Below are 26,298 nucleotides of genomic sequence, written 5' to 3' on the forward strand. Positions count from 1 at the left end.
CTGCACTTGGAGTACTGGGTACAGTTCTGGCCACCGCATTATAAGAAGGATGTGGAATTTTGGAAAGTATGCAGAGGAGATTTACTAGGATGTTGCCTGGTCTGGAGGGAAGGTCTTACGAGGAAAGGCTGAGGGACTTGAGTCTGTTTTCATTGGAGAGAAGAGGGTTGAGAGGTGACTTAATTGAAACATATAAAATAATCAGAGGGTCAGATAGGGTGGATAGGGAGATCCTTTTTCCTAGGATAGTGATGGCGAGCACGAGGGGGCATAGCTTTAAATTGAGGGGTGATAAATATAGGACAGATGTCAGAGGTAGTTTCTTTACTCAGAAAGTAGTAAGGGAATGGAACGCTTTGCCTGCAACGGTTGTAGATTCGCCAACTTTAGGTACATTTAAGTCGTCATTGGATGAGCATATGGACGTACATGGAATAGTGTAGGTTAGATGGGCTTCAGATCGGTATGACAGGTCGGCACAACATCGAGGGCCGAAGGGCCTGTTCTGTGCTGTAATGTTCTATGTTCTAAGATGCTGCTTGGCCTGTGTTCATCCAGCTCCACACTTTGTTATCTCGGATTCTCCAGCATCTGCAGTGCCCATAATCTCATTTGACTAGACGCATTGTTATCAGAGTTAACTTTGTGATATTATTTACTTTTATAATTTATATAACTCTTCTGACTTTTATTTAGTAACCGCATATAAAAAGGGTATCTCACGATAAACCTTTTATATACTTTTTATATCACATTTTACACAAGTATTATCTACCATGTAATTTATCTCAGCTTATCATCAAGGAGTCTCCTTCTCAACCCCTCCCTTCACCTGAGGCATAGTGACCCTCAGGTTAAACTCTACCAATATCTCTGTCTCTCTCTCTCTGGTAATGGCCTGCTTACAGTGAATTTACCTTTAATGTGTCTGTAGTTGTACTTTAGGGATTCTATGAGGATGATCAGAGTGTGGAAACAGGCCCTCCGGCCCAACGAGTCCACGCCAACCCTTAGAGCATCCCACCCAGACCCATACCACATAACCTAGCTTACCTACACATCGCTGAACACTATGGGAAATTTAGCATGGCCAATCCACCCAGCCTCCACTTCTTTGGACTGTGGGAAGAAACCAGAGCACTGAGAAGAAACTCACGCAGACACGGGGACAATGTGCAAACTCCACACAGTCGCCAGAGGGTGGAATCAAACCCAAGTCCCTGACACTGAGGCAGGTAACCACTTCTACATTTATCTTGTATAGGCTGAAGGATTATAACCATATACATTTGTGAAGTAGCCCATTCCAAATCCCAAAACCACAAAGAAAAAGCTGCCTAACAAAAGCTAACAAATAATCCTTGATAGGTGTTTGTACTAGTGAGAAACCTGCAACAATTATGCAAAACTGAGGCAACTAACTTAGTCTAAATCATGAGAAGGCCCGACAGCATATATTCCCCTATTCTAAACAAATGGGCAAAAGAAAATACCATAATATATTCTTCACAAAGCAAGGAACAAAGTAACAGATCAACTATAACGAGCAACGCGATCCTATGAGTAAATGGCAAAGGGAGCCTGACACGACATGGTGGGAGGCAAAATCAGTCACTGTCCATCACCCTCAAGACCGATCTCAGATTGATCAGGCATCCCTTGAGCCAAACAGAAATGAACCTTGCCTCATCAAGGCCAATCAGATTGTAATAATATTGATTAAGCTGTGAATTGAGACTTGGAAAGAGTTAATAAGCAACAATTTTCAGTAAGGCACTGTACCAAGTTTGAAACTGAAGTTTGTAGAGCCTGCTGTCCAGTGGAAGCAGAAGACCCAAGAACCTCTGGAGCCAACAGAAACCAAACATTGCCATGAATGCTCTAGTCTGAACCAGGAAGCAAGAACTGCAGTGCATCCATTAAGCTGCTGCCCTAATTTAAGTATTATTTTGCAAATTTAATAATGTTCTCAAGTTGCCTGACCAGACTGCTTCCTGCTGCCTTCATGGTCACAGTTTCAAACAATGCTAATTATTGGGATCAGGGTTTAAAGTGTAACCTAAAATCTGTAGGAAAATATCACATGCAGGCAGATATTACTGCAGATGTCTTGCACAGAATATCTTGCTTTTTGGTACAAATAACTCCATCCACTAATCGGAAGATGAAAGGTTGCAACCTATCCTTCATGGATTTTGGCTACAACTTCATTTTAAGGTTACTGCAGTGTGTACTCAAGTGGGCCGCATTAAAGTCCCAGTATTTAGTTGTTCTAACTCATTATGTCTAGGGCTGTGATTGGTTTGAAGTTCACAACAATTAGGATGATCCTTATCCAAAGAACACAGTGCACACATGCATTTTGGGGGGGGGGGGGGGGGGGGGGTGGAGTGGAGTAAGCAAAGGCATTAGTTGTACGTATCTTTCATGCTTTGGGGATCCCTATATTAAGGCAGTCAGCCTATTTTCTTTCAAGAGTGTAATCAAAGACTGACTGGTCAAAGCAATTCTCTGAGAAATGAACCCGAATGGTTGTCAACGATTTTGTTTACATATACTGCACCTGCAAAAATATTATCTTGTGTATTAATATCAAGCTTACAGCCTACCCAACTACTCCACACTGAACCTGAAGATCCTAAAAAGTGATTTTCAGAGTAATTCTTTGCATATTCAAGATTATCTAAGAAATGTTGATCACTTGTGGAACCACATCTATTGTTGGACTCTAGAGGTCAGCACAGGCTGTTTGAGTACAGTCAGTACTTTGCTTCTTGCAAAAAGCCAAAGTTATGCTGTTTGATGCAATCCTCAAGTTTTTACTCATTTATCTTTTTGACTTGACAGCAAGATGCTGTTAGTGGCTTGCTGTTACATTGACAACCAATTTAGAATTGTCAGTTAAGTTCAAGGTACACTTGCAGGCAGAAGCTACATATATTAACACAAAGGCCTGCTTTTTGATGACAGAAAGAACCTGTGCATGCCCAGCACCTGTTTAATTCAACAAAAATTGGTGACAATCATTTGCTGGTACATTTCTCTGGGCATTGCCTTGACTAATGAGAGTCAACCTACCTGGTTTGAAATTTAAACAAAGCTTGGCAGTTAACCAATCATTAACTGCTTCATTGTTCATGGCAATACCTCTATCAATAGGAATCCATTTGTCAACCAATCAGCAACCTCCACCCAAAGTTCCCTGCATTTTTTTTGCGCTACTGCATGGGCCTGGCAGCAGCTTCCATTAGCAGAATCCATTCACTGGAACACCAGACATGCACAGAACTTCCCAGCAGCTGCACAGCAGTACAATGTAGAGGAATATTGCAACACACACAGTATAAATGTTGGCTGTCCCATTAATGTGGTATTCTTGTGAATTGTCAGGATAAGCGCAAGACGCAAAGCTTTGATAAAACGTGTCTGCTTTTAACAAATGGACAATGTTCATTTTAACAGCAACAGTGACATTTCACCCACTACATTGTAACTCCTGAACATCATCTCCTTTACATTAGAGATTCCACATTCATTTGCTAGAAATTCGTTTCCACAGCAACTTCAAGATTTTTTCACTTTCCTAAATATTCGTGTGACTGGTTTAAAATTTCATTCAGCAGCTTCCATTCCTCCACCCCGCCCCTGCAGCACTCTACTCCACCTGATCCCTCCCATTCCCTGGAGCATCCCTCTTGACCAAATCCCTCCATGGCCTGCACCAGCAACTAAGTCTTCCCTGGCCTGGACAACAGCCCCAGACTCTCTCAGGGCCATTTAACTTCTTCTTGTTCCTAGAATCATCCAGCCTTTTTTACTTGTGCTTATGGCTGACACACTCACTAGTGGGCTAATGAGCAGCAAATACAAGACAGAAAAGACTGATTGGAGGAGCAGCCTCTCAGCTTTACATGTGACCAACCTTTCTTCTATAGGTCACTCCATTGTACTATCAATATTGCGTTGCTTCTATTTGGTATGCAATAAGTGAGGAGTGATGTATTCTGGAAGGTCAAAAGCAAGAGGAAAGTAGATGGCAGGACTGAGGCAGAACTTACAGTGCAAGTCCACAGCTCCCTGAAAGTGGCAACACAAGTAAATAAGATAGCAATGGTGGCATATGGCATGCTTGCCTTCAGTCAGGGCACTGACTATCAAAGTTGGCAAGTTATGGTGCAGTTGTATAAGACTCTAGATAGGTCACATTTGGAATATTTGTGCGCAGTTCTGATCATCACAATATCCTGTAAAGATGGACAGGGTGCAAAACAGGTTTACTGGTAGGTAATAAAATGTGAGGCTGGATGAACACAGAAGGCCCAGCAGCATCTCAGGAGCACAAAAGCTGACATTTCGGGCCTAGACCCTTCATCAGAGAGGGGGGTGCTACTGGTAGGTTGCCTGGATGTGAGGGTATTAGATATGAGGAGAGGTTAGACAAACGTATTACTTTTGTTTGAGTTTCGAAGGCTGAGGGGTTACCCAACAGAGGTATATAAAATTATGAAAGGCACAGGCAGGGTGGACTGTTAGATTCTTTCCCCCAGACTGGAAATGTCAAATACTAGAGGGCATGGTTTAACATGAGAGGAGGAAAGTTTAAAGGAGATGCGCAAGGTAAGTTTTTTTTTTAAAACGGAAAGTGGTCAGTACCTGGAATGCCCAGCCAGGGGGTCGTAGAAGCAGATACATTTAACGGGCATTTAGACTAGACACATATAGGTCGTGAAAAGAGGGATATGGAACATGTGCAGACAGATGGAATTTGTTTAGAATGTCACCATCGTCAGTGCAGAAATGACGGGCAAAGGGGTTGTTCTTGTGCTGTACTTTTCTATGTTCTATTTAAATTATTGTATGCCTGGACATTTAACTTCAGCACTGGTTTCTTTTCATTAAGCAGAATAGTCTGGCTCAAATATTTGAGATAATTTATCCTACTCTATCAATAAAGAAAATACCATTTCCTGTAATTCTTCCAGAGTCAGACGTTGGTTATCGCAAGCTAAAAAAAGGCAATATCCAGCGAAAGCACGCTGAATTTTGACTGTGAATTGCATCAAAATCGTGGGCAAGATAATGCAGTGGTTGCTACACTGAATTAGGAACGTAGATAATGACTGTTCTGAATTTCACCATGCGAAGTGAGATTGCATACAATATATACAGTAATCTGCGGCCAGGGAGAAATGACAAATGAGACTTCATTAAACCTTCAGAAAAGAGAATCTGCCTTGACACAACATGGTAGAGATATGACTGCAGTGCTCTACTTGATTAACTCAATATCTTATGACTCACTGGAGCGACTTCCCAAGTGTTAACAGCAACAGTTAACATAAGGGAACAAACCCATCTGCCACCCCTCACCATTTTCTTGGAACAACTTGGCACAACAATAATGCATCAGGGCAGCAATCTACAAATGCGGAGAACAAGCTGAAAGAAAATGAATATTCTGCTGTTAGCAGCAATCAAACTTTAGTTCAGTTGATCTCAAATGTTTTTTACATTTGTGCTGTTTGATTTAATTTGTCGTTAGAGGTTAGGCCACAATGGTGAGATACCTGAAATTAATTGTACATGAGACAGTTTCAGCAAAATGTTCTTTTAGAATTTGTTAAAACAAAGTGCAAAAATTTAATAATACGTGACAATAATAAACTCACTTATTAGTAGAAGGACCTCTTGGCCATGTTCCATCTTCATTCTTCTGCTCTATTACCAGTACCTTCCAAGTAAATTACACGAGAGATTATAAAGAGGAAATAATGGTATACAATTATACAAAGTAAGTATTCAACTAAATATGCCAGCTGAAAAGCTAGCATTACACATTAATATATAGATATACTTTGTGAAGATTAGTTAAATATATTACTTCTACATATACCGTAAACCACCACCTTCACAAACTGATATCCATCTTGAAAATGGAAACCATGTGATAAACTTGTCATGCTGTAATTAACAGCCTTCCCTGACAGCACTGCCAACAGTGGAAAGTGTAGCATGATAACCATCATAGAAGTATAAATATGGCATAACAATTTATCATGGTCATAAAATGTGAACAAAATCTTTGACAGCCAGTGAGCTTCTAATTGACATAATGAGAAAACCCACTGCTGGGCACAGAAGTATGAAATATTTGGGAAGGAAAGATCAGAGCAGATAAGAACTAGGTGGAAATTGGAAGTGTAGTTAATAAAACTGTCTAGCACTAAGCTGAGTACAGCATTCAATCAGCAGATGCTGGCAAAACACAGCAAAGTACTCAATATTAGATGTGGTTATACAGTTAACTCAGCCACATTAGGGGCATTTAACCAGTCCTTGGATAAGCATATGGATGATGATGGGATAGTGTAAGGGGATGGGCTTAGATTAGTTCACAGGTCGGCGCAACATCCAGGGCCGAAGGGCCTGTTCTGCGCTGTATCGTTCTATGTTCTGTAAATGTCCAGCACTTGTTCAAAAATCCAGCATGTGCCAAAAATGATGAGTCTTCAAATGAAGATCACTGGCCAGGCTCAAAACATGTACGAATGCTAGAAGTTACATAGTCGTATGCATGGCCCAATCTTTTGTAGGAGGAAATAATCTGCACAGGTACGTGCATTCTCAATTGAAGCACAGTTCAGAAGTAAGTGGCACAAAAGCTGCTCCTCAGTTCATTCCCTGCCACATATCTAGAGTGCACATTGGTTTCTCATGATTGCACTCCCTTTTAAAGTGTGCCTCTTGCGTTTTCCTAATGACAGTGAGATGAAAAACATCAACAGGATGTCTATTTTTCAGTAATGCTTATAGTAACCATCAGTATTAGCGTCATACAATTGAGATCCATCTCTATTCCAAGCTACCCAGTCAGAACAGATGGAGTAGCAATAAGAGTACAAAGCTGACAACTGCAGCAAACAAGCAGAAGCAAATTGTTGTCAATGCTGATGAATTTCTCCATGCGCATCAGATGAATGACATCATCAGCAACTGGGGTAATGATGCTGACCAACGAAAAACAGCATTTCACTTAAGTATATTCATAGTGGTTTCAAGTAAGACAATTAAAGATATGCCGTAGCTGTGGAAGCATTCCTTTAGAGAAAAGTATGAGGTTTGTATGTGAAGGATGGGTTATCAATGGTGAGAAAAGTTGTACTTATACCGCATTAGTATAGGTGAATGTGAGTTTGATTTGAGAGTTACAAAGAACCATCTATAAATAGGTTATACACAACATGTAATTTTCTTGCAACAGATACGTTTCTGTTACATTCGACACTGTTGGGCAGAGGACTGAGGTTTGGTAGGAACAAATTCATAAAATTTGTGGCTCAAATGTTCTAAAAACATTCACTGGGAGTCTGATATAAAATAAAGATAAAGATAGAGACAAAATAAAGAGGAAAGGAGGCAGAAAGGAATAAGAACATGCATGCTGTTAATATTATGAAACAACATTTGATTCATGCTGAGAGTAAAGTAAACTGGTACGACGTTTTCATTAATATTCCTACCACTGAAGTTGGTGGTTCTCAAAGCATTTGCAAAAAAAACGACATGGATGACGCTTTTGCATCATACAATGAAAATCAAATGACAACCAATTTTGGTTTAATGATCAATAATTAAGTTAATTTGAAAAGATTGTAGTTTGCTCCTTCTTTCTCCAACCCCATCATGTGGATTTACAACCAATACTTCCCTGCAGCTTTTTATCCAGTTTCTATAAGTAGTTTCAACAATCAGTAAACTTGCTACTCTTAACCAGGTTTATTGTCCATCATTTAACGTTCTGAATCAGAATGGAGTAAAGTCCAGTCCATCCAAAATAGGTATTGGGGAAGTTACAAATCGACTATGTTGATGGGATGTTTTTCAGGAAATAAAACCAGACGCTGAAGATATAATGCCTGATATGAATGAAAAATGGGTATAATAAAATGGAAGACTTTTCTAGGGCTAGAATTTACATCTAGCCATCAGATTGGAGTGTAAGTTGATCATAATTCGATCTGGCAACTCCCAAATTTTTTCAAAAAAAACAAATGATTACTCACACCTTGCAAGTATCAAATTTGTTTTGTTGAAACTTGCATGCTTGAAAGCAATTGCCTAAGCCCATGAAGAATCGGTTCTGATGTCAGAGGATTTCTATGAGTAAGATGCACTTTCAGTTAATTCATCTAATTTTAGGTCGTGATTTGACATTTGCAGTTATGGATGGAACAAATGTATTCTTACTTTAAAATGAGGTGGTTCCTCTGACATAAGCCACTGTTTAATGACAGATTGGTAATATGACATTTTAATTTTAATACAAATTTACTTTGCACCTGTTAGGTTCAGGTAGCTCTACTATCGTAAATGGTGGTTTTTGTTCTGGTGAACTGAAGATCCATTTGAGGCAACTCATCATATTTGGAGACAAAATTTTCGTCTTTACATTTGAATTCAGATCTTAGAAACAGATTCACTGACGACACTAACTTACCATTTTCCAGCTGGAAGACCAATTCTGAGGATCAATTCTTGTACCATAGCTTCAAAATATAAAGCTGATTTCCAATTTGAGGAATGAACCAACAAGATTTTATAACAAGCATACGGCTTTCTTCCATTGTATGATTTGAATACATGACTGTAGAGGTAACAACATGACATTTTTTTTTTCACAATTATAAAGCCTCAAGGGCTAAGTGACCAAATCTTCCTATGTTATCTCCTCTTTCAGCGGATAAATGGTTGGTCATATGCAACAAGGGAGACGAACTATAGTCATGATTAACTATTAAGTATCATGGTTAAAGGTGATTGTTGGAACGATCATTTCTTCTTTCAACTTGCATTTTTCTAACATGAAATGAAATAATTAGGTACTTCACTGAAATTATGTTGGTTAATCAAAAGCTTGGTCAAACAGGCAAGTCATAAGAAATGAGAGGCTGGATGAACACAGCAGGCCAAGCAGCATCTCAGGAGCACAAAAGCTGACGTTTCGGGCCTAGACCCTTCATCTCTCTGATGAAGGGTCTAGGCCCGAAACGTCAGCTTTTGTGCTCCTGAGATGCTGCTTGGCCTGCTGTGTTCATCCAGCCTCACATTTTATTATCTTGGAATTCTCCAGCATCTGCAGTTCCCATTATCTCTGAAGTCATAAGAAATGCCTTCAAAAGGAGATTGAAGTGATAAAGTAGGGTCAAACAGAAAGGAGAATATACAGAAGGTCAAAGGAACAGAAAATCTAAACTGTGGTGGTCAAGTTGAGGGGTCAGAAAATGTTAGAAATAAGTAGTGTGGTACTAATTTAAGTACAAGGATGCTAAACGTAAATGAGGCACCTAAGCAGTCAGAATAAAGCCCCGTTTAGCACTTACAATATATATCTCCTAGCTACTGATAAAGTTCACTTGCTGTGCCATAGTTGCAATATAAAGCAACCCAAATTGAGTAGTAGTAGAAAGTTAAAAAAAGTCATCATGAACAATGTGTGTAGCATGGCTGTTGGCAGTTGCAGGATTATATGCACACATGAATATATAAGCCAGGAGTAATGGGTCAATCAATCCCGCGATGTGCCACCATTCAGCAAAAGTCATAGTTGATAATAACCTCAAATGCACATTTCCATCTCTCCCTTACATTTTTTCAATCCTTTGCTTACATAAGGATCTATCTATCTCTTTGCTAAGAAATCTTCAAGCATTCTGCTTCGACAACATTTACAGAAAAGAATGCATTTCATCACTGTTTTAAATGGATGACGCTGACTTCTAAATAGTGACCTCTAATTCTAGATCCTGTCATAACAGAAAACATTCTCTCAACATCTACACTGTCAAGGGCCATCAGGATACTGTCTGCTTCTATCAAGTTGGCTCTTACTCTTCTATACTCCAGCAGATTGGCAGCTAGTCTGCCCAAACTTTCCTTATAAGTCAAGCTACCCATTCCAGGTAAGCTTTCCTAACTACTTTCTGATCTGCACATTAAACTCCTGCAACTCATGCACATGGATATTCTGATCACTCTGCATCTCAGTTCTATAATCTCTCACCATTTGAATAAGTTTGTGCTTAACTTTCTTGACTTGCAATTGATGAGCGCAAGACTGAAGTGAGAACGTGAAGAAACTGAGGAAAGTTCTCGAGTAAAAGGTCTTCCGGAAGAAACACAAACTGAAGAAACATAATAAACCAAATTGTGACTTATGGCCATATTAGTAGCCAACAAAAGCAGATTAAAAACAGCTCTGCCAGTACACCAGTAAACTGAATGTGGCTGCTCAGCCAAATGATAAATGTTTATGTATGCAAGTCTGTCACCGAATTGGAAGAGATCTCAGATGTAGTTCACAGAGCCATCTAGCGATTGACAATGAAAAATTTAATGGGAATTTTGAGATAGTCATTTACAACAGAAAATGTGGGCATCAAAGTATCAAAACTTAGCATCAAGAAGAAATGGTTAATAGATGGTTAGTAGAGTAGAATATGACTGAACTTTACATCCGGTTTGAAACAGAGAGGAGAGAGTGTAAGACAGCATTTTAAATTAAAAGTACAACCATCTGTACATGAAAGCTGAGTAATAGAAAGTGAGCAGGGATACAAGGTTAGGGACTAAATCATAGAGAAATGGCATGTCAGGGGATATTTCAGAACACAATTAATACATTCAGATGACAAAATAAAAATTCTTAGGGGAGAACTCACCATCTAAGGCTAACTGGTTACCAAAGCATCAAATTTAAGGAAAAATTATCTAACTGTATGAAGACATGTGGCAGGTCAAATGATTGGACAAAATACAAAAGAGAGCAGAGATGATTAATAGGTAAATCAGCAGCAAGTTAGAATACAAGAGCAAGCTTGAAAAAAATGAATAGAAAAAAATAAGAATAGGAAGATAATTTTACAATTATTCATTCACAGGTTGTGGGCACCACTGGACAGGTCAGCAGTTATTGTCCATCCAGTGATGGTGAGCTGCATTCTTAAACTGCTGCAACCAATATGATATAGGTACACATGCAATGCAATTAGGTAAGGAGTTCCAGGATTTTGACCCACCAATACTGATGGAACAGTAATATACTTCAAAGTAAGAATAATGAGCATTTTGGAGGGGACAGTCATGGGTTTTGGTGTCCCTTTATACCTGCTGCCCTTGTCTTTCTAGATGGTGTGGAGTTGCAAGGTGCAGCTTAAGGAGCCTTGATGAGTTTCTTGCAGAGGGTAGAGCTGTTAACCATCAATGGTGGATGGAAGCAGTGAATGTTCATGGATGTGGTGCCAATCAAGTGCGCTGCTGTGTGCTATTTGCTGTTGAGCTGCTGGTGTGTTGCAAGTAGGGAGTATTTCCTCACGCGTTATGCTTCGTATACGGTCAGTAGCTTTGTGATGTAGGGATGAGTTATTTGCTGCAAGACTCCTAATCTCAGACTTACTCTTGTCACAGTATTTATGTGGCTAGTCCAATTCAGTTTCTATTCAATGGTAGTCACCAGGATGTTAGTAGCAGCAGATTCAGCAATGGTATCCTTGAATGTTAAAGGATGATGGTTAAATTCTCTCTTTGAGATAGAGATTACCAGGCATTTGTATGGTATGAAGGCTTTTTGCTACTTGTCAGCCCTAGCCTGTACATGTCCTGATCTTGCTGCATTCAGGCATAGGTTGCTTCTGTATCTGAACATTCCCATTTCTAACCTTATGATGGACAACTTAAGACGGATAGGCCTAGAATGCAACCCTGAAGAACTCCAGCAAAGACCTCCCAGAGTTGAGATGGCAGACCTTCAACAATTACAACCATCTTCATTGTATCAGGTATGGCTCCAATAGTTGGTATTTTCCCCCCCAATTTTTATTGACTTTACTATAGTCAAGGTTCTTTGACATCACACCCTGTCAGATGCAGCCTTGATGTCAGAGTCACTCTCACCTTCCATCTGCAGTTCAGCACTTTTTCCTATGTTTGAACTAAGGCAATGAGGTCAGGAACTAAGTGATCTTGACAACTCAGACTGAATGTCAGTGACTAGGCTCTTGACTGTAATGTGTATGATCCTTTCAACAATTTTACTGATGGCAGACAATAGTTTGATAGGGCAGTAATTAGTCAGATTAGATATCTCCTGGTTTGTGCACAGGACATACCTGGGCAATTTTCCACATTGTCAGGAAGATGCCAATATTGTAGCTGTATGCAAACAACTTGGCTAAGGGCACAGCAAATTCTGGAGCACATGCCTTTAATACCGTTGCTGATATGCTAAATGAGCCCAAAGCCTAAGCACTATCCAGGGCCTGATGCCATTTCTTGATATCACATGATATTAATTCATTTAGTTGAATATCAGCATGAGATGTTGGGGACCTATGCAGTAAGCCAAACTGGATCATTTATTTGACACTTCTTGGTTGAGGGACCTGTGGCCAGCATCCACACTGGAGTGAAATACACTTCAGCAGAGTTCCTGTTTATACTGCGCCAAGAGTGGCAAATATTAGTAGGATTTCAATTGTCATTGCAGTCTTGAGACAAGGTGCTCACACATTTAGTTACTGACCAACAATGGTATCATTAGTAACATATTAGTTGATCACTATTAAACTTTGTGATGGGACAGCAACATCTCATCACTATCTATCACCTAATGTATTATAATTCCATGTGGACTTTCTGCCAACTGGTTTCAGTGAAAACATCCAATATAAATTTGTCACACTGTAATCACTCCCAGGATCACAGTGTTTACATACAGGAGACCATTTAGTCCATCATGCCTGCACTGGGTCTTCAATGAAAAATTCAGTTAGTGTCATTCCTCTGCCATCTATCCATTACCCTGAAAGTTCTTCCTTTTTAGATCTTAGATTCCCATTTAAAACAACCAACTGAATGTGCCTCCACCACAATCTCAGCAATGAATTCCAGATCCCAGCATCTCCCAATTCACTGTTATGGTCATGTTATGGTCACTGTTTCCGGGGGCATCCTTTACTCTGCTATCACTTATTACACCTGCTTTATTACACGTCAAATTTCCCAGGGCAGAAATGGCTAGCACGAGGGGTCATAGTTTTAAGCTGGTTGGTGGAAAGTATAGAGGGGATGTCAGAGGCAGGTTCTTTACGCAGAGAGTTGTGAGAGCATGGAATGCGTTGCCAGCAGCAGTTGTGGAAGAAAGGTCATTGGGGTCATTTAAGAGACTGCTGGACATGTATATGGTCACAGAAATTTGAGGGTGCATACATGAGGATCAATGGTCGGCACAACATTGTGGGCTGAAGGGCCTGTTCTGTGCTGTACTGTTCTATGTTTTATGTTCTATCCAAAATAGCCTGATCTCTGGTTGGATCTAAACATATTGTTCTAGGAATCTGTCCCAAATGCAGTATGAATTCTTCCTCTTAGTTTTCTCTGCCAATCTGACTATCCCAATCTACATGAAGATTAAAATCACCCATGATTAATTTACTACCTTCATTACATACCCACATTATCTCATGACTTATTATCTGTTCCACTGTATAGCTACTGTTAGGTGCCTAAAAGCTGCACCAGTGTCTTCTCTTTTTTTATTTCTGACCTCCACCCTGAATAGTGGCTGGATAGCTGGTCGATGATGCAGAGTGACAATAAGAGCTTGGGTTCAATTCCTGCACCAGCTGAGGCGACCATGGAGGTCTCATCTTCTCAAAGTCATCTCTCACCTGAGGCATGGTGACCTTCAGGATACACTCACTACCGGTTGTCCACCTCGAATGAAAGCAGCCCATGGTCCTATGGCGGTTTTATTTTTCCCAGATCTCTTTGCTGCAGTGGCAGAGTCTTAAGGCTGAGAAAGATGGATTTTTAATCAGTAGGGGGAAATCAAGGGTCATGGACAAAAGGCAGGAAAGCAAAGTTGAGGATTATCAGATCAGCCATGATCTCATTATATGACAAAGCAGACTTGTGGTCTACTACAGCTCCTTCACCTTATAGTTTTTACTGCATTATACTGAACAAGCATAACAAGGTCAATGTAGAAAGGATATATTCTCTTCTGGAAGGGGTCAGAATTAGGGGTCACTGTTTAAAAATTGGGGTCAGCCTTATGATAGCGATGGGATTTTTCTTTGCTCTCTGAGGGCTGACAGACTTTGGAACTCTGTCTCAGAAGAATATCTCATTAAATTAGTTGAAGGTGGAGGGATACAGACTGTTGACGTGCAAGGTAATCAAAGGTTAATGGAGGTAGATGGGAATGTGGAATTCAAAACACAAGCAGATCAGCCATGATCTTATTGAATGGTGGGGCATCCTTAGGTTGCCAATGGCCTCCTTCAGCTCCAAATTCATGTTTTGGTGCAAGACTTGCAGCTTTTACTTGTTACCAAGATGTTCATAAAATCTCACAGCTTAAAACAAAGCTTAAATTAGAAATTGCTACTCCTTTTACAACTTTTGAGCCTATGCCCTAACCTCTTCACTTTCAATTACAAATATAATTCAAATTATGGATACCATCTTTTAAACTACTATACCTGCCCTTGGTATAGTCCCGCATCTTGTATCGTGCTATCGGGCTTATTCAAGGGTTCGAATGTGTTGCTCATGTACTTATTCCACAATCTAATTTCTTTTTCTTCTGGAATACTAAACAGTTTCCGCATCTCCTTTTCAATTGCATCTGAGATTTAAAACAAAAACAGCAATAAGGAGTCACTTTAGACACATTAATTGGAAATACCTTCCGTACAATGTCCAAAGCAATTAGTTTTTTGTTTATTCAAGAACATATAAACCATATGGAGAAAATCAAATCTGGCAGCATACGTGGAAAGAGAAACAGAGTTAACTTGGGAGTCCGTTATGATTTTTTTTAAGAGCTTTATTTTAAAATTCAGTGGTACAATGAAAACATGACATATTATACTTCCTAAAACTCTGAATGATGTTCAAGCATGATATACAATTTGTATATTACAAAGGAATTCATTCAGTGACAACATCCCTTTAGATGTCTATAGATAATCAAATGATTCAACATCCCACAACCTTGCATTCCATATTTTCTAAGAACAAAACGTTAAAGGGACATGAATGATGGAAAAAAACAAGTAGTTAGTGGATGAATTAGAAGAAGGCTTACTAGATTCACTCCAGATTAAATAACAAGTTACGCATCTAACAAAGCATTTCAAGTAACAAAACAGCAGAAAATGCTGGAAACACTTGCAGGTCAAGTAGCATCAGCAGACAGAAAAACATTAGCTTCATTTAATGGTTTTCTTGAGCTAGCAGATATTTTACGAGAACAGAAATGATGAACTCATTGATCTTGGAGATAGCAAGAGCTGCAGATGCTGGAGTTAGAAATCAATACAGCATGGAACTGGTGAAACAGAGGTTAGGTAGTACGAGTAGGAAAGTCGATGTTTTGGGTTTATATCTTTCAACAGGACTGGTAAGGGGAAGACAGCTGGGAAATAAATAGAGGGAAGAGGGATTGAGCTGGGAAAAGGTAGGTGGGATGGTGATAGGCAGATGCAGGTAGAAGATGGTGGGGTTTGGTCAGTGGGAAGGGTGGGGTGGATAGGTGGGAAAGAAGATTGACAGCTAGTGTCAGGTCAAAGAGGCAGGGATGAAAGGGAGGATTGGGCAAGGGATGAGGCCTAGGCTGGTGAAATTTTGAAACTGGTGAATTCTACATTGAGGCCATTGGGCTGTAGGCTTCCAAGGCGGAATGAGGTGTTGTTCCTCCATGTTTGCGTGTGGCATCAGTGTGGCACTGGAGGCGGCCCAGGATGGACATGTCACCAATGGCATGGGAGGGCGAGTTAAAATGGTTGGCAACTGGAAAGTTCTGTTGATTACAGTGTACAAAGTGCAGATGCTCCGCAAATTGGTCATTAAGACTGCGCTTGGTCTCACTGATACAATATGGCCATATTGGGAGCAAATGATACAGTAGACCAGATTGGAGGGTGTTTAGATGAATCCCTGTCAGAGTTGAAAAATTTGTCTGGGGCCTTGCAAAGAGGCAAGATGAGAAATATAGGGGCAGGTGTAACACCACCTGCAGATGCAGAGAAAGGTGGGGCTGGTGGAGCGTGTACAGCAGATGAGAGAATCACAGAGTGAACCACCACTGATCTGCAAGGAGTAGTCAAGTCAGGGTATTTGAATTTTTATGGCACAAAGCCAACATTGGACACACTTTCACACTTTGTTTTACAGAACTTCTCACATTAGACATCACTGAAAAAGAGATGAAAGCATTATCTGGTTTAAATACTAAACTTCATGGAGCAAGGAGGCTTAAAATTCAAACACTGGTTGACACAGAGTAATTCATTGAGCATAAAATGGGGTTTCAGGATCTACAACAATGGAAGGAAAATAATTAGCTATGGTTCCAATTTACAATTATCATCCCCTACCCACTGGGGAGTGTGTGTATCAGTGACCAGTGAAGACAGATTCTGATTCAGTGGTGCTCCTCCCCAATACAGATAGGGCTCAAATAAACAGCCACTTGGATACAATATTATAGCATATGGATGCTGTGCACGGAAACAATATCTGACTAAGAGCATTTGTCCTTGGTGGTTTGTGGCGAATAAGAGACAATGGAGCAAATAAGCCTGGTAGAAAATTGAAGCCTGCATCTAGAGTTTTTAAAATACACTTTAAACCTCTTCACAAATGGGATTAAACATTTACAACAGCCATTTATGAAAAGATACAGTGCAATTCTGCATTCTTATGCATTTAAATTTTTGCTATTTTTACAGTATAAAGATTTCTCATGTTTATGCTGAACTACTGCATTTAAGAACACAGTCTGAAGATATGTTTGGCTCAATACCGAATCAAAAACTCTTCATGAAAGACTAATATTAAGGCTTTGCCTTCTACATGCTGTCATCATGGAAGAGGTTTAGATACCACTTGGATTACTGAAGCATATGTTAATCTATAGGAAACGCAGCAAGGTTTTGTTAAGCACTTCCCTGTATTCCAAGCATTGGCCAGGATATATTCCTTGAGATGCTCCCTAAACCATATATGCCTCATGTATTTCTGCTTCTTAGTTTTAAGATCCTGAAGTAAGGGCTACCCTATTTAGAAGGCTAGATAATCAGACTTCTCCAAGCGCAAGAACAGAAAGTGCATTTAATATTGATGTGGGGAAAAAAAGGATTGCAATTCATGAGGCATTGACTGGTATTCAGTAGCATGGGAGCTGCTCCACTAAACCATGTTGGCATTAATGCCCTGATATACCATACATCTGGGGATGTGGTTGGTGCTTTAAACTAAAAGATAGGGATCAGGAGGGATTCAGGTGAAGATAGATTTGGGAATCTAAAAGAAAAATAAAAACAATAGGGATAGTGTAGTGATTTGGTTAAAAACAAGCAGAGTGGGACAAGCATTTAACAGTAATAGCGTGTTAGTGATTCTCTGTTGTGGGGAAAAAAAAAGGACAAAAAAATCAAATCAAAGGTTCTTTACCTGAATGGTCTATAACTAATCTCCTTTAGAGATGCATGGTCACAAGGGAACTAAAGTTGGGAAATACTTAGGAAACGGACAGCATAGGAAAGCAGGTTTAGCCTTGTTAGTCAAGGATGACATAAGGATATTAGCAAGAAGTGATTTTGAGTCAGATCATGTAGTAGAACAAAAAGAAGGATATTAGGAAAAACAAGGATCAAAAATACTGATGAGAGAAGTTTACAGGCCTCCCAACAATACTTACACAGCATTAACTGGAAAATAATTGGGTACTCGCAAAAAGGCGATTCTTGGCAATTTTGATCTTCAAATTGACTGAAGCAAAAAACTGACAACAGCTAATTTGAGATATTTTCATGATAATTTCTTGAAACAATACATTATGGAATGAACGATGGATAAAGCTATTTGAGATGTGCGGTGAAAGAGATAACTTGTAATCCCGTAGTAAAAGATACATTGGGGAAATGTGATCTCATAACACAATTATAGCTCAAGTTTAAATGTGACACATTCTAGTCCCTAACGAGAAGCTTAAATCTTAAACAAGTCAATTACTTAAGTTGAGGGAGCAGCAAGCTAAGGTTGACTTGGTAAATTGACAGTGAGTAGGTTGATCAGTCTTGGGAGACCCTTCTGGATGGAATACCATCTGCTCTGGCTTGTGGAGGCTGACTCACGATACAAAGATGAATAGCATAGGCCCAAGATTGATTGCTTCTTCTTCCCTTCCATGAGGCTCTTTTTTACTGCCACCTATTTTCTCTTTTGTCCTGTTTTATCCATGTCTCACTTGACTGCTGTTTTCCAGCCATTCCAGTCAGTAGCAAAGACTTCCCATTCAATGGCTACGATCCCAGGCAACTTGAGGACTTGTTTGCAGGCATGTGCAACCTGTTAATCTTGTGCTACAGCAAGCTAGCCACACATCACGTGTTTGGGAATGCAGTCATCTTTCACTCAACTCATGACCAAGCCAAAGGAATCACCTTGACCCTAGAGGGCAAAAACGTAGAGGATTCCTGCTTGTGGGTGCCTCAAGCAGAATTGAAGGCTAATCACTCCCCTTGGCATACATAAGTTATCCATGTTTTCCTGCAAAAAAACGAGCGTGCTGAGAACACCAGCCTTGGAATTGCAGAGCTTTATCTTCTTGTAGTTTACCTTTACTTCACAACCCTTCTCAAATTTGACCTGACTGCTATGGCCTCACCATCCAGGTCAAGTTGCTGCAAACTGGGAGTCTCTACGCCTTGACCTATAACCTGGGTACTCCTGAGGTTGACTGCAGTCTAAATTCCCTGCAGGTGTAGAAGAATCGATTTACAAGTGCAGTGAACTTCAGTAAGTGATGCATAAACAACATTAACAACAAATAGCAAGTCAAGGAATAAGATTTTATCCACTTTGGTCTTAGCTAGAAGTTTTTTTTTAATAAGCAAAATAGATTGGTGTCAGGTCTGGTAGGAAAACAGACACCTTTGTCCAGAGTTTCCAAAAGCATGCAACATTTTGACGAAAACTGCACCAAAAGAGTTGGAGTCAGGATGTAGTCCTGTTTAAGTTCTTTCCTAAACCTGAATGCTTTTGATGTCTAACCATTGTAACTGACAAACTGCGGAAGCTTTTGTGGCAAGGAATGATGTACAGGAAACTTGGAGGACAGGCTATTTTCTGCACTCATCTGAGGAAACAGGCTCTGCTGATGAGATTGAAGACCTTCATCGGCACTAGTTAGTGCACTTTCTCACTCCAGCAATTACAAGCCAAGTCATATTGACTGAAAATTTGCCTGTTTTGAAAGTACGATGAGGCCCAGAAAAGATGTGGGACTCGAGAGTCTACTGTCTGATCAGAGCAATGGGAGATTTCCTCACAATATACAGCAATGAGACATATCAGTATTGATTGTGGTCACTGTGATTTCCCTTTGGTTTTGTACAAACTGACGATGCTTGCATCATGCAAGTCTTGAGGCACTGGCCTCTCCTTCCATCAGTAACACAGAAGGTGATGAAGATGCTGCAGCAGTGCCAGTTTTCCGCCCTTGATGTGTGTGGGATGTTATATTTCCCAGGGCTTTATCACTGGTGAGAAAGTCAAATTACCTTCTTGAACTCTACTCTGGTGGACTCACTGTCCAGCTCTTGTTGGAAGGCTGGAATGGCACTTGGATTCTTCAGTGCATATGTTTTCCTTGGCATTGAGTCTGATGTAATGCTCCACACACATTTCCATCTGCTTGCCATGTTCAGTGATGAGTACCCATCTTTGTATTCAAAGGAATTGACACAGTTGCAACTGGACCTGTTGCTTTCTTAAATTCTTCATACACTCCTCTAATGTGGCTGGATTCAGCAGCAGTTTGTATGTTGATTGGGTAAACAGACAAACATATGGCAATAAACAGTGTGGAACATTTGAACAAACAATTCAAAGTGCTTAACAAAAATAGATTTCATCAAATACAGAATAAAAAGGAGCAAGGTTTATCCCTGGCTTATTAAGATGGTTGAGGGTAATATTCAACTAAAAGGTCAGGCTTTTAAAGGTTGAAAAGAATAGTAGGAAGCCCAAGGATTTGAGAGTGTTTTAGAAACTAGAAAAGATACACAAAAGTTAATAAAATGGGGTTTAAAAAATGGAAAACTAACCAATAATATTTTTAAATTTCATAAGACTTCTGTAAACATGACAAAAGTACCTAAATGAAATATTAAAGAACAAAGAACAATACAGCACAGGAACAGGCCCTTTAGCCCACCAAGGCTGTGGTGTCACATCACACTTTTCTAAAGACTTTTTGCCTCTATGCAGTCCATATCCATCTATTCCCTGCCTAGTCATATATTTGTCAAGATGCCTCAAATGTTGCTCTTGTATCCACCTCCATCATCTCCTCTGGCAGTGCATTCCAGGCACTTGCCATCCTGTGTGTAAAAACAACTTGCCTTTCACACCTCCGTTTTATTTTAAACCTACGCCCCCCTACTAACTGACATATCAGCTCTGGAAAAAAGATTCTGAATATCCATTCTATTCATGCCTCTCAATTTTGCTAACTTCTATTGGCCACCCCTCATCCTTCAACATTCAAAGAAAAAAAACACGTCTGCCCAATCTCTCCTCATTGTCAATACCATCCAAGCAAGGCAACATCCTGGTAAACTGTTTTTGTATCCTCTCCAAAGCTGCCACATCCTTTTTGCAGTGTGGCAACCAGAACTGTACACAACATTCCAAGTGTGGCTCAAAATTCTATACAGTTGCATCATGACTGGCCAATGCTCATACTCTATGCCTGACTAATGAAGGCAAACAAGCAATATGCCTTCTTGACCATCTTATCCACTTGTGTTACCGTTTTCAGGGAACTGTGAATCTTTACACCCAAATGCCTTTATGTCCATACTATTAAAAGTTCTGTCATTGATTGTATGCATTTGATCTTCCAAAATCTATCACCTCACATTCGACTAGATTAAACTCCATTTATCATTTCTCTCCCCAAGTCTCCAGTCTATATCCTGTTGTATCCTCTAGCAATTCTCCTCACTATCTACAAGGCCCCAATCTTTGCGTACCCTGCAAGCTTACTACAAAGCCATCCACATTCTCCTCCAAATCATTTGTGTACATATTACAAACACAGGGGTCCCAGCATTGATCACGGTCAGAAAAACACTGCTACTGTCTTCTATGACTAAGCTAGTTCTGCATCCATCTTAGCAGCTCACTGCAGATCCCATGTGACTTCAACTTTTGTATCAGCCTGCCATAACAGACCTCGTCAAAGGCCTTGCTGAAGTCCGTATAGAAAGCCATCAACTGCCCTGCCCTCAATCACCCAAGCAAATCCTTAATAAACTCAATAAAGTTTGAGAGAGACAACCTTCTCCACAGAAGGATTCTATCGCTACTGAGTCCATATTTTTCCAAATATCACTAAATCCCAGCCCTAAGAATCTTGTTCAAAAAAATTCCTTGGCACTGATGCAAGGTTCACTGGCCTGTAATTTCTTGGATTATCCCTGTTACCCTTCTTAAGGAAACAATGTTGGCTATTCTCCTGATAATGAAGACGATCAAAAGTTTTTGTGCAAGGTCCCAGAAATTTCCTCACCTGCTTCCCTCAGTATTCTGGGAGAGATGCCATCAGATCCTGGGGACTTGTCTACCTTACTGCTTTTCAAGATACTCAACACCATTTACTTCCTTCTTTCAATATTAAATATACCCTTCCCGAGACTCACCATCCATCATGTTCTCCTTTGTGATTACCGATGCAAAGTATTCGTTATTGACCTCACCCACTTCCGGCTTCACGCATAAATTCCCTTTGACCTGGAATAGCCTTAAGCTTTCCCTAGCAACCCTCTTGCTCCTTGTATGCGCATATAAAACACCTCAGGGTCTTCCTTAATTATGTTTTTCAAAGATATTTCATGGCCCCTTTCAGCCCTCCTAAGTCCTTGTTCCAGTTCCTTCCTGCTATCACTGTATTCTTCAATGGCTGTCTTCAGTTTCCTAACTTTACATATGCCTCAATTCGTCTTATCATCCAAGGTTCCCAAATCTAGCTATTCTTACCCTTCATTTTCGTGGGAACGTACTGGTCTAGAAATCTAATCAACTGGCCTTTAAAAGATTACCACATGCCAGATGTAGATTCAGCATCAAACATGCTGTCTCCAATCAAATATTGGTTACTCAGAGGCAGGGACTAGTGAAATTACACGAGCAATGAGGAAAACACAGATGTGGAACAAGTATTATGCTGTCTTCAAAGTAAAAGATACAAATTACATGGGACATAAAGGGCAATGAAGGCATAATGAGTGAGGGCTTAAGGCAATTAATACCTGCAAAGATCAAGTATGAGAGAAATATTTAACGACAACTGAAAAGCAACAACAATAACTAAAATCCAACAACTCTTCCAGACCAGGAGTCACATTTCCAAGGGTTCTAAAAGAGATACAGTTGACACATTGTAGAATTTAGGGATTTTTGCAAATTGTAGCCAATGATCTGAATAGATGGAGGTATCAAATAAAACACTGCTAGTCAAGGAAGGAGGGATATAGAAAACAGGGAACTACATGCCAGTTGGACTGATATCAAGTGCTAGAAATAGGTTAGAATTAAGGGATTTTTTAGGGGACATAATTAATAGCATAGATAAAAGGCAACTAGAGGACGTTGCACACATGGATTTCCAAAATGCATTTGATAAAATGCCACATTCAAAGTTAACGAGAAAGATAAGGGCTCATGCAATTGCAAGCAATAAGTTAACATGAATAGAGGAGCTTTTCATTATTGATTCATGGGATGAGTGTCCACTAGCTAGGTCAGCATTTATTGCCCATCCCAAATTAATCGTCAAGAAGCAAAGGATAAGAAGAATAAACAGGACGTTTTAAAGTTGGCAGGCTTTGACTACAGAAGTGCAGAAATGAATCAACGCTGGGCCCTCAGTTATTTACAATTCATCTAATGATTTGTATAAAATACCAAATGTAATTGAAGTTTGCTGACAAAGCTGTGTAGGAATGCAAGCCAAGGAGGATGCAAAAAAGTGGCAAAGAACATACAAGTGGACAAAGTAGAAAATGAAAGTATGTGGGAATGTGAAATTGCAATGTAAGAATGGTGAAGTTGAACTTTTTTTAAAAAGGTGTGAACGTTGTAAATATCGATGACTGGAATGTCGTAGGCACATTTTTTCAAGGAAATTAGCATGCAGGTACAGGAAACAATTATGAAGACAAATGTCATGTTGGCCTATACTTCAGAGATTGGAGTACTGAAATAAGGAAGCATTGCGATACTTGTACATGTCTTTGGTGAGAACTTAATTAGAATACTGCATGCAATTTTGGACCTTACTTAAGGAAGAGTAGACTGTGGCTGGCAGTATAGCAAAGGTCCACTAGATTGGTTACTTGGATGTGAGGATTGTTTCATGATGAGAAATTAAGTAAATTAGACCTATTGTTACTGGAATTTAGAAGAATGAGAGATTATATAATTGAAATGTAGAAAAGTCTGAAGGGTTTTGACAGTAAACAAAGGGATTGTTACCCCAGGTTGGGGAATCTAGGACATAGGGCACTGTATCAGGCTAAGATTTCAATTTCTTAGGACTAAGATGGGGAGAAACTACCCAATTCAAAAGTTCAAAAACTTTGGAACTGCCTACTCCACAGACTAGTGTTTAACAATGAAGGATACATGTTCAAGGTTGACGAATACGCAGGGAATCAAGTAATATAGAACGTGGATGGGAAAGTGGAATTGAGACACAGGATCAGCTATAATTCTATGACACGGTGGAGCAATTTTGATGGGCCATGTGGTCTATTGCTCCTCTTCTTTCTTTTAAGGAAATGTTCCCCATGATAATTAGCCAAGCCACACAGTTTTATCTTCAATTTGACCTATGCTGAGTCTTTGTTACTTAGAAGACACTAGGATCTTTACAACTGAGCCAGAAAGGAATGACTAGCCAGCATTTTCTCTCAATCATTCAAGAACATACCCTGCTGAAAGGCAAGCATGCGAATTCTGGGGTTGATCACTAACCCTTAGATTACCAAACAGCCCATATCAGTAGACACCATTTAGGCTCATGCAATGAAAGGATACTTTGAATGAAACAAAAAACTAGACAACCATAGAATGGTACCTGACCAGGAACAATACCTTCAGGAAAAGAGGGAAAGAAGTGACGAGAAAATTGCTAAGAACATTGTCAAGAACTTTCACTTACCTATGATGTCAGCTTTGCTAAATCGCTTCGTTATGACATTGTTCATGTCCCCATTTTCACACAACTTTAATTCTGTTAGGTATACCTCCACTTTGCAATGTTTCACAAACATGCCCTGCTCCACCACCTGAAGAAATAAAAGTAATACTAGCCAAAGACAAAGAATTCTCTTTGGATTTCATGCAAGGCAACTGCCAAAATATTTTACTGACAGCACAAAGTTGGTCCCAGTCAAGTAACTCCAGAAACAATGGCTATACAGTGTAGAGCTGGAGGAACACAGCAGGCCAGGAAGCATCAGTGGAACAGGAGAGTTGATGTTTTGGGGCAGGACCGTTCTTTCTGAAGAACATTCCCTGCTGAAAGGCAGTGAATTCTGGGCTTGGTCACTAATCCTCAGCCCACATCAGCAGACACCATTTGGGTTCACACAATTGAAGGACTTTCGGGACCCTTCTTTCTGAGGCAGGGTCCCAACCGGAAATGTCAACTTTAGAACATAAGAACTAGGAGCAGGAGTAGGCCATCCGGCCTCGAGCCTGCACCGCCATTTAGTAGATCTTGGTTGATCTTTTTGAGACTCAGCTCCACTTACCTGCCTACTCACCATAACCTTTAATTCCTTTACTGTTCAAAAATTCATCTAGCCTTGCCTTAAACACAATCAGCGAGGTAGCTTCAACTGCTTCACTGGGTAGGGAATTCCAGATTCACAACCTTTTGGGTGAACAAGTCCTCCTGACCTCAGTCCTACACCTGCTTCACTTTATTTTGAGGCTATGTCCCCTAGGCTTACCTGACTCCACCTTATCTATTCTCTTCACAATCTTACATGTTTCTACAAGATCTCCCTTTATTCTTCTGAATTCCAGTGAGTATAATCCCAGTCTACTCAGTCGCTCCTCATAATCCAACCCTCTCAACTCTGGAATTAACCAAGTGAATCTACTCTGCACCCCCTCCAGTGCTAGTATATCCCTTCTCAAGTAAGGAGACCAAAACTGTAGACAGTACTCCAGATTTGGCACACCAGGACTCTCTACAGCTGCAGCATAGCCTCCCTGTTTTTAAAACTCCACCCCTCTAGCAATTTCAGACAAAATTCCATTTGCCTCTAATTACCTGCTGTACCTGCAATCCTACTTTTAGTGATTCATGTACAAGGACATCCAAGTCCCTCTGCACAGCAGTGTGCTGCAATTTTTCACCATTTAAAACATAGCCCATTTTGCTGTTATTCCTGCCAAAATGGATGTCCTCACGCTTATAAACAGTATACTCTATCTGCCGGCCCTTTGCCCACTCAGACTACCTATATCCCTCTGCAGACTTCCAGTGTCTTCTACACACTTTGCTCTACTGCTCATCTTAGTGTCATCTGCAAATTCGGACACACCACACTTAGTCCCCAACTCCAAATCATCTACGCAACTTTCTTGCTCCTCTGATTCTGCCTGGCCTGTTGTGTTCCTCCAGCTCCACATGGTGTTATCTCTGACTCCAGCATCGGCAGTTCTTACTACCTCCCAGTGGCTATATAGGTTTTTTGTTGTTTTGTTGTCACGGTTAGTTTCTACGCAGATTGCTCAAAGTACAAACTTTCGATTCAATTCATGACTGCCTCAGATGTTTAAAAGGAACACCAAAAGTGGAGTTCAAACATTTTGATAGCAAAAATTATTTTTGAATTATTACAGCAAAAGCTTAATTTGAATTTTTCTGCGACAGATACACACGAACAAGGAAGAGTAGGCCGTTAGGCTCTTCAAGTTTGCTCCCCCATTCAATAAAATCACGACAGATCCGACTTCAACCATACATTCTTGCATAACCCTGATAAACTTTCTTCCCCTTGGTCATCAAGAATCTATTTACCTCTGTCTTGAAGATAATGAAAGATTCTGCAACACCTGCCTTCTGAGGAAGGCAATTCCAAAGACACTTAACTCAAAGGAAAGAAATGCATACTTATCTGTTTTAAATAAGTGCCCCCTTACTTCTAA

The 26,298-nt window shown here is 40.1% G+C and overlaps 1 protein-coding gene across 7 annotated transcripts in view; it reads right to left on the reverse strand.

Annotated features, from left to right (window-relative positions):
* Window positions 1–26,298, reverse strand: part of LOC125460720 (ubiquitin carboxyl-terminal hydrolase 15-like) — a 137,645-nt gene that overhangs the window by 78,095 nt on the left and 33,252 nt on the right. For 2 of the 7 annotated variants that reach the window (XM_048548468.2, XM_048548467.2), the window contains exons 4-6: window positions 24,296–24,422; window positions 14,541–14,686; window positions 5,670–5,731 (exon numbers count right to left, since the gene is read on the reverse strand). In XM_048548468.2, the coding sequence (XP_048404425.1) occupies window positions 5,670–5,731; window positions 14,541–14,686; window positions 24,296–24,422 (335 nt within the window). Of the gene's footprint in view, window positions 1–5,669; window positions 5,732–8,497; window positions 8,645–13,770; window positions 13,850–14,540; window positions 14,687–19,628; window positions 19,869–24,295; window positions 24,423–26,298 lie in introns of those variants that run through there. The other 5 variants (XM_048548470.2, XM_048548472.1, XM_048548475.1 and 2 more) reach the window with 5 other exon arrangements.

The sequence above is a fragment of the Stegostoma tigrinum genome, chromosome 18, assembly GCF_030684315.1.
Source record: "Stegostoma tigrinum isolate sSteTig4 chromosome 18, sSteTig4.hap1, whole genome shotgun sequence".
Lineage (NCBI taxonomy): Eukaryota > Metazoa > Chordata > Chondrichthyes > Orectolobiformes > Stegostomatidae > Stegostoma > Stegostoma tigrinum.